The sequence below is a fragment of the Malurus melanocephalus genome, unplaced genomic scaffold (assembly GCF_030028575.1).
Source record: "Malurus melanocephalus ecotype Western Australia unplaced genomic scaffold, MMel_1.1 scaffold_370, whole genome shotgun sequence".
In the NCBI taxonomy this organism is placed as follows: domain Eukaryota; kingdom Metazoa; phylum Chordata; class Aves; order Passeriformes; family Maluridae; genus Malurus; species Malurus melanocephalus.
This window is the reverse complement of record NW_026623602.1, coordinates 643,880-653,415: the sequence shown is the minus strand read 5'-3', so window position 1 is coordinate 653,415 and position 9,536 is coordinate 643,880. Positions and strand designations below refer to the sequence as shown.

The 9,536-nt window shown below is 39.5% G+C and overlaps 1 protein-coding gene across 1 annotated transcript in view; it reads right to left on the bottom strand.

The window, feature by feature from the left end:
* The window catches only part of LOC130580903 (slit homolog 3 protein-like), a 397,748-nt gene that overhangs the window by 80,388 nt on the left and 307,824 nt on the right, over positions 1-9,536 (bottom strand). Inside the window, exons 10-11 of the mRNA XM_057378685.1 lie at positions 5,613-5,684; positions 454-525 (exon numbers count right to left, since the gene is read on the bottom strand). Of these exons, the coding sequence (XP_057234668.1) occupies positions 454-525; positions 5,613-5,684 (144 nt within the window). The remainder of the gene's footprint in view (positions 1-453; positions 526-5,612; positions 5,685-9,536) is intronic.

Sequence of the window (9,536 nt, the reverse complement as noted above, 5' to 3'; positions counted from 1 at the left end):
CCACAAAAAAAAAAAAACACAACAAAAAACCCAAAACACCAAAACAAAACAAAAAACTCCCAAGAGAGTGTAATTTCTTTACTATAGAAGAAAAATCCAGCCTGGAACTATTTCTCCAACTCTTCCCTGATTAACACCAGCAGTCAGTCCCTGAGGTAAGGCCAGGTTTTCAGGTGCCATGAGGAGTGGGGGTGCCTGGAGCAGCCTGCAGGTGCCCAAATACACCASAATAATGCACTGATGGGAAGAAGTGAAGAAGCCTTACAAGAGACTTGTAGCCAGTCTTCCCTAAACTTCATCACCAATTTTTCATTTACTAAAGAATCAGATGCTTCACACAAGCTGGCAGTTGCACACAGAAACATATGTTCCCCCAGACAGCACATTATCATTTTTATTCCTCTTACATGCAAGTTCTCCCCAAATGCCCATTCAGTTCTATTTTTTACTTACAATGAAATGAGAGATTTCAAGCCTTTGAATGCATCAGGTGCAATGTCAGTTATTTGATTCTTGCTGATGTCWCTGTGAAGAGAAAAAGGATTGGAAAAATGTTAGTAAACAGGAATCTGATGAAAACATTTTAGCTGTAGCTTATTGGAAGAACACACTTGATAAAAAAAAAAAACAAACCAGAAGTAAAGGATCATATTATCTCAGAGGAATGATGAACTACGTAAGGGCAGAGATAGGCAAATTCCAAGAAGGATCAGAAAACATCAGTCAGTATGACAGGCCACAGCCTCAATAGGGAGAACCCCTCTTAATAATGAAGTCTTGCATTTTATGGACCTTAAAAAAAGGGTTCTTATGAAGAACAATGATGTTGATACAACCATCCCAAGACATGTTAATGCTGGAGATGGCTCTGGGAGCCTGTGGGGTGGCCCTCAAACACGAGGAGCAGCCCATGGCAAGGCATTAGGATTTTCTGCATGTATAAATGCAGGCAGGGAAGGCCAACCCTATAAMAGAGAGGATGATGGAGAGCGCCCAGCTCCGATCCCAAACCAGCACCAGTGTCCCTGAGAGCTCTGGGCTTCAATAGCCTGGAGAAACAGGCAGCACAAAATCCACCATGGCCTTGCTCTGGGACAGTTTTCAGACTCTGGGGGAAGCCTTCAAGCCCCTGAATGGGAACTGTGGAGCTCTGGAGGCAGCAGCACCGAGGGGACACCCAGCGTGCTGCAGACCCTGTCAGGGAGCACACAGATCCCACCCTGTCAGCCACGCAAGAGGGAAACTCAGCACTGCCTGCTGCCACTTTAAATTAAAATGTGCTCCTGGCTTGGAAAGCACTCCTCAATTTGAATCATAACCAGCCAGGAACACAAAGATAAATACAGACCATGGCACAGGAACGACACAAGGAGCCMAATTTGCTCTGCTTGGCACCCAGGTGCTCAGAGCTGGGTGCCTTATCTGGCTGTCACTGTCATCCAGCATCTCTGCCCATCAGTTCAGCCAGGTTCTKAGCTGAGACACAGCTTTCAGCCACYTCACTGCMCCCCCTGACAGCTGATATCAGYTTGTATCAGCAGCATCAAATCTCTTCACTGATGGTTGAAGCAATGCAGGATTTCATGTACATCTTTATTTCCACTGGAGCTCATGCTAGGGATCCAAGGAGACTCCAAATAAACATCACTTCAATGAGAACTTAATRATCAGAAAATAAGAAGGTTCACCATTCTCTGCATCTTTTGAGCTACAAATTATGTTGGTTARAATTTTAATGAGGTCCTCTAACTCTTTTCAAATTAACCCATGTAAAGCGGGATTTTTTTTTTGTTCCCTTTATAAGGCTTGATTTTTTTGTTAAAACTCATAAAGAATTGCTCTGCAATCTACTGATGTTTTCTGTTACAACATCCTGCCTAGCAGGACAGGATTCATGGAAGGTTTTGGTTTTGCAGCTCAACTTACAGCAGCCAAACTTGTCACAGTGAAAGCAGGAATACTTATTTTTATACAGGYTTTTGTGAAACTTGTTTAGACTGAYAGSTGCTTTTTATCTAGCAAGCAGAAGTACAAAGTGGATCAGTCCTGTTTACTGAGGAATGTATTAAAATCTGCTAARATCACATGAAAAGGTGAATTTGTTSAACAATGACAAGCAYCTGAGAAGGGGCATCTAGCTTGCACAAGTATTCCAGCACAGTTTTGCTGATTTGCTGCCTCTCAGCATTTCCATCCTCCCTGCCYCCCCGTGTCCAGGCACTAATGAGGGTGTGACTGATGGTGCCACAGCACTCTCCCACTTCAAGCAGATGCACTACAATCAGCATCAGAACATAATTAGACACATTATTTCCTTTCCATTAGAGCCCAAGTTCCACTGCTGTCGGATATGGAGGCTCCATCTCCTCCTGTCTTGACTGAGAGAACGGGATTCAATTTTGTCCCTGTGTTTTCATTCCCTTCGTTTGGCCTGCTTTGGTAACATTGTCCTGTTCTGTCTTTCATTTACATCAGGACAGAGAGGCTTTTCTAAGCTGCACAGCCAAGACAGTTCAGATGACATAAGGCTCATTTTCACAGTTTAGGGTATCTCTGAATCATTCAGGGGAAGGGTGCCTCTTCAGCTGGAAATGCAATAAAATGATCAGGATTCCACTCAGGCAGGGATGACATTATTCACCTCACACTCCCTCCCTGCACCTCTGACAGCACGGTGGGAATCTCTGAGAAGGTTGTTGCACACACCTYGGAGGGTGGCTGTGCTCAGTCACCACTTAGGGTCATAAATTGGTTTTGACTTTGCACCAGGGGAGCAAGGATACCCTGCAAGCTGCTGAGTAACACATGAGTGTTTGGCTTCAATGTATTTACTGTAAAAGGYTTTGAAATAAAACAGATTTATTTTTAGATGCAGCCAAATGAAAAACTATTAATAGCATTGGTTGAATAATCTCTTTGTTGACTAACATGATGAGAAACAGATTACTCGATTATCTCCAACATATAAAATGGACTGTTCTCGTTTGACAAGAGTACTCCGCAAAATCCATGTCATATATGGTTTGGGGTTTAGGAGCTGCTTAAAAAAGTAGCAACTCCACAGAGCTACTGGGAAGCCTGTGAAATCTCAATGTGTTTTCTGCTAAAATGTGGTAAAATTTATCTGACAACATGAAATGCCAGTGAGAGCATCAGAGCTAGAGAGGTGCAACCACAACTTTCAAAATTATTCCATGTACTTGGCTCTTAGTCTTGCTCTRCAAACTTGTTACTTAAAAGCCTCAGAAGAGCAGAGACAGGAGATTTGGGCAATTATGACTAAGTCCAAGACAAAATAGATTTCAGCTCCTTTACTAAAACTCAATCACCAAAATAACTYTCCCATCCTGGAAGTGGTTGAAGAGACATTCTGAACAGTAAACTTCAGCTATATGCAAGTATAACACTTGAATTAATGTACATTTTCTGCTACCATCTTGACATAATAACATCAAGTCATACCAAGATTATATTGGACAAGTGGATCTAATTTAATAATTAATCTCACTTATCCAATTAGTTAAGGAAAGGAAACCTCTATCTTGCAGGAAATACTCAGTAAACAATCAAAAYACAGMGAGCACAGAGTTCCAAGTGAGGACTATTATCACTTACATTCCTGCATATTAATTCACCAGAAAKAGAAAAATACAATACAATTTACAGGGTTATGCTCATACTGTCCTCTGAAAGATATAAAATTATTATTATAGTAGTTAACAGTAATAATAACAATTAATATAATGTTCTTCATTTGTACCCCCAGTAGGGCATCCATTAATTAAATTGATAATCTTCCTGCAATGGCACTGCTCATTGAAATCCAAGTGATAGAAATGAAGAAAGGCTAACAACCTCAGGGATATCAAACCTATCCTTCCTCTAGAGGAAAAGGATGGATGAGTCTTTTGTTTTAAGAGATAATCTTTTGACCAAAGTAGATGTTTGTGTTAACAGGACTGGGAATTTCAAAAAGATGGTGTCAATAATCTCTTTAAATATTGAAACAATTGTCKTTAATTAAACTCTGTAACAGAATTGTTGCTCATTCCGAGCCTCACTGTCCAGCAGGAACAAAACTCTGACAAGAAGACAGGTGAATAAACAAATGGCAAAACATCAGGTTTGTTAGAGGACATTCTGCAGCCCAAATACCTGTCCCAAGTTCTCCCACAAGATCCTGTCACGTTAACTAAGCTTTGGCACAGATCATCTGGCACAATAATTTATTATTTAATTATGMGTTTAGATCTCAATGAGTATGCCAATTACACCCCCAAAAGCTGTTAGCACAACTTGCTAATGGAATTCTGCTGTGAAATTTTAACATTCATCATTTCACATAGTAAGTTCTACATTGSATTGGGCAGCTAGTCACATTAAAGAATTTTTTTTTGGTCAAGTCACATGAAACTAGAGTTCACTAATCAATGAAATATGAAAAGACAGTAAAACATTGCAAAAATCTAAAATTAGGCACACCTCAGAAAGAAYGGTGTAGTGATTTTAATAATAAAAGTTACAAGTTAGGTCACTGAAAAGGTATCCATCATTATTCACTGAAATTACCATCTTACYATCCAATACAGCACTTCTTTAAAAATACATACAGCTATATTGAAAGGGAGACAGAAGAACTGAGACCATCTGAGATTGATGATTTGACCTGTTAAATATTAAGATCCATATTTACAGCTCCTCAGCTCTAGGAACTTGCCAAGTTTGGACTGGCAAACACAGTAATTTTAAATTAAATTAATGGTATTGTGCAAGCTCATTTCAGTTTCCCAAGGCATCAGCTCTCAGATAATCCAGGGTCTCAATTCCAAGACTGTTCACACCAGGAAAGAACTGCAAAGGCACTTTTCCAGCAGGGTTGGCACTGAGCTACAAAACCTGAATGACTTCTGAAAGTTACTGCTCCAGCAGTARCATCAACATCTTCATACTGTGGTGATGTACTTGCTTGACCATTATTTGTGTCATCCTGCTCTTGTCACATCATCCCTCATGTGTCACTTAAAAATGAAAGAAAAACCTGACAGTGCTGCTACCATCAGGATTATTATTCTTTTTAAATCCCAAGAAAAAACACAAGAGCTAATAATGAAAGAATTATCTGGGTATCTACTGGTGATTAAGCAACAGAGAAAAAACACTCCAGTAGGTTTCTTTGTTTTCCTGTAAACAGTCAAAGCGTTTCAACATCAAGACATCAAATGCACCACAAAAAAATCCTCCCTGCTCTGCAAGAACGTGACTTGTGCTGGAGCTGGGGTCAGCCACCCTGACTGCTGCAAACAGGAACCACAACGGATGGGGGAAAACGGAACTTGAAATCTCTTCTGAGCAAGCAGAGCTGAAGTTTGAACAGACTAACAACTAATTAAATCACGTCGTTTATAATAGGAAGTGAAATTAGGCATTATTAAGGATTTCATGCACTGCTAGGCATCCTGAACACAATTCCATTGCTGCTTACGCTCTGAGGAGATGATTGGTGCAATCCCCAGTGATTTCAACACAGAATTGCCAATATGTTTCTAAAATGAAGATACTTGAAGCTAGAAGATTCATGATTGCTCTTGCATGTTGGTCTTATTAAAACTTACATTCTCTTAAGCTTCTTGTACTGGGTGAAAGCTCCAGGGGGAATGATTTTGATGAGGTTTTGTTCCAAACGTCTGAAAACAAACAAAGYAATATACATGTTAACTACACAGCTACAGGACAGGAATCACCTTAAGTATGACAGCACATTTTATATAAATATAATGCAATTTTACAGGGTTTTATGCAAAACACATTTTTGTTTTGAAGTCCACGAAATAGAGAAAATAYTGAGAAAATAACTTAGAAAAAATAAAATCATCTCTTTGCACTAAATTGGTCTTGAAAAAAGGTCACAAGCTAAAGAAATTGCACTTTTCAGGCTCATAGAATTAATAAAGAATAGTAAGCATATTTTAAAGTTAAGGTAGAATGCTTYCCTTGACTAGCTTTTATAAACAGAATATAGATATCTAAACTGAAAGCTAGGCTAGGTTGTGACAGCTTAGTAAACAGATTAATGACACAATCAGACCAGTTCAGGAGCAACAACCTGTGGGAACCTCTGCCAGAAACCAAAGTGAATTCACTGCAAGATGAATTCAGATTTTTAAGAGGGTAGGGAGCATTTTATGTTAAAACAATAAAAAAAAGTACTGCATCTTCCTATTCCAACTACCAAATACTTAAATTTTTCTAAAATATTGTCCAGACTACGTGAAATTGCTGCTGTTTTTATTTCTAAGATTTGGCCTGAAAGAAGTGTTTTTTATGAAGTTCCATAAATGCATGTATCACCAACATAAAATGGAAGCAGCTTTAAGATGCTGCATACAGGAACCACCGAGATTAATTTCTGTTCTTTCCCAGCAGTACTTTCAAGTATTTGTCAGCAAGTTCCCTGAATTCCTGCTAAAATGGATGGCTTCTCCTCAGATGAACTCTTAATGTTCATTTCGATTAGAAATACAAAAGTGGATCCTGAAACAACAAATTCCACTGACCATGGTAGCTAAACTCCTACCGAGTTGGGACTGAGACCAAAATGTGGTTTTACCTTGCTCTTATTATTGAAATGTTGTGTRTTTTTTCCCCCCAAAGTGTCATAAAAAGAAACAGTTTTTACAATAGTAAAAAAAATCTGTGGTTRGAAATGGCTTAGAATTGAAATACAAAAACATATTTGGAAGATGGAATGAAGCACTCTAGTCATTTCAAGTTGCTGCAGCAATGCAGAGGGGAGAAAAAAAATTAGAACCAGGAATAACGATAAAGTGAAATGGGAGAAGGGAGAAGTAAATCAAGGTTTGTAAAGTACTAGGGAATAGTATAGAGGAAATGTGTAAGCTCTCTATCCCTCTGGTGATTTGTGCTTTCATAAACAAAAGAAAAAATCCTCTTGAAAATAAGATCATTTTCCAGCTCATTTATACTTTGAGAAGCTATTTAAGTACAAATATTTTGATATTTGCACAGTCAACTTGTACAGCCAACGTGCTCACTCTCTTTTATTCTTGCAGCTCCCTCTTTTTTAAAGGTTGTGATCAGAGTTTATTCTGTGACTCGTTTTGTGATTTGAATTAGTGTCTGAGATTTCCCTTCCAGTTGCTCTAAATATAACACGCTTCATTTCTGGCAAGTCCACAGTGAAATGCAAATTTCTGTGAGCTGCAGCACGCCACTATTGTTGGTGTTTGTCACCAGAATTAGCAGCACACACACTCTTCCCATAAAGGCTTTTTGTCAGCCTGCCAGCCGGGTGTTTAACTCCTCCCAAGTGTTTCTGTGCAGACACTTCCAGGAACAAAAGAGGGCAATGCCTGCCTGATTCCCGGGCCCTGGGGATGGAAACTGGGGGTTCAGCCATCCTGCACACAGGCAGACCTTACAGGGAATCCCAAATGAGGGATGGGGGGGAAAGGGTCGATTTTCACAAGCAAAATTCCAAGGGAATTTCAGTGACTCAAAGGTGGAAGTATACGCAGAATCTTCTCCCCACATAGGGTGAAAAAAAAATAAACTGAAATTGGAATAACCACAAGTCCTATGTAATACAAAGTAAAAAATAAAATTTAAGAAAGAAAAAATAGAAAAAAAAGACATTTCTAGAGAAAGTGGAGAGCAAAAGAGCAACAGGAGTTATCTGAGAGTTGCCTTCTGAAGCTACCTAGTGAACTCCTCAGCCTTCCCCACAAACTCTGGAGCAGATGGTCTGTACAGAAATAGATGGACAATKCTTTTGTCACCTGCTGCCATGTTTCCACCACAGCACCTGACATTTTTTATTCCATGAAACCCTCTGCAAGTGAAGGACTGAAGGCTCTGCTCAGGGCATTCCACCTTGCAGTGGTACCAGAGGAGCACAGGCAGCACCATGGGCTCTCTTTGGGCTGTGTTTGCAGGTGGGCTCCAACTTGGGCAAAAAAAAGTAGCATGAAATAAAATGCTCCATTATAACAAGCCTCTGCTTTAACAGAATGAAAGACTAAAATGAATTACATGTATGTTTTTCTTAAATACACATTATAGAATGSCAGGAACAGCCTGAAAAACACAGTGAAGTAACACAACTAAAACAGAAAACACATTGTTTGTATTAATACTTTACTCTTTCACGTCATCTTAGCTCATACCTGACATGTCAAGTACAGTAGAGGATTAAAAATCTCAAGGAATTCTTGGTTCTGCCAGAARGGGTGTTGGCAATTTCAGGGTGATGAAGGCTTAATTATAAACCATGTAATGGGAAACTGCTAGAGGTGCCATCTTGAAATAAAGTGAAGAACAGAATTCTTACCTAGCATCATCATTTTTTCCTCGAAAAAGTGAAAAAGTGTAAATTTTGCAGCCACATTTCATTTCAGAGAAGATTACCAAGGTTGCCTAGAATATGACCTTTGGGAAACTCTGTTTTTCATGGTGTATTCCTGTATACTGTGGAGTGCTGCCACATACTATAAAACCACTGCTGCTAGTGCAAAGCAACATCCAGGACTTCATTTTTTGGGGGTTATTACTGGAATATAGTACAGAATAATTTTACAATCCATTTGAGAAATCTGTACAAGACACACAGCCCTAAAGGCTAAATTTTGATAATTTGAACTGCAACACCCCTTCTCCCATTTAAGGTTTCTTACAACGCAATAAAATTTTTCTTGATTCTCCTGTGGCATTTCCTACTCAGATCTATTTAAGATACTCGCYGAGTGGAATCCACAAAACTGATGAAATGAATGAAATGAACTGGCCACATTCAGAGCCTCTCCCACCTTTATTTCAGAGTCTCTGACAACAGCATCAAAGGACAGGAACAATTTCCTTTCTYTCCTCTAATATATCATCAGAAATTGGAAAGTATGAGGGCCCAATGGATTCAGAGACATTTTTCTTGTAATAACGTGATGTTAGACAGGATGAAGTTCTCCTTCTCCCTGCTTTCTTTAAATGACTTTGCAGCAATGAGAGCAAAAAGTAAACACATCAGAGAAAAAAAAAAACTGAAACTAAACAAACAGGGGGAAACCAYGCAGTTAAAGATGAAAAACTATCCCAGGGCAAAGAAAAAGCACTCCAATTCCCATGCTAATCCATCTCAAAGTTCACTGAGGTGCAAATCTTTTCATCACCTCCTCCTGTGGCGCCTGTGTCGCTCACGCCCAGGATGGCAATACACAAAGGATAAAAAACTCTGCTTAACAGGGACTTAGCAAAGCCAGCTCACACTCAGGAGTGATGAAGCCATTAGTCTTGAAGAGTGATTCCCCCTGCAGAGTTGGGGAGACAGACRTATTAATTTGGGCCTTAACTATCTCCCCTTCATTGAGGGAAAGAAAGAATTTGTTATTTGGGTCTCTAATGGAGCAGTTTGCCAGCAATTTTCCCATTTCAAACACTGTCTCAGCTGCTAATGTGCAATGTTTTGTCAAGCTTACCTACCCATAACATAGACAAATCACTACCTTGGAGAAAAAGAGAGGGAGGGA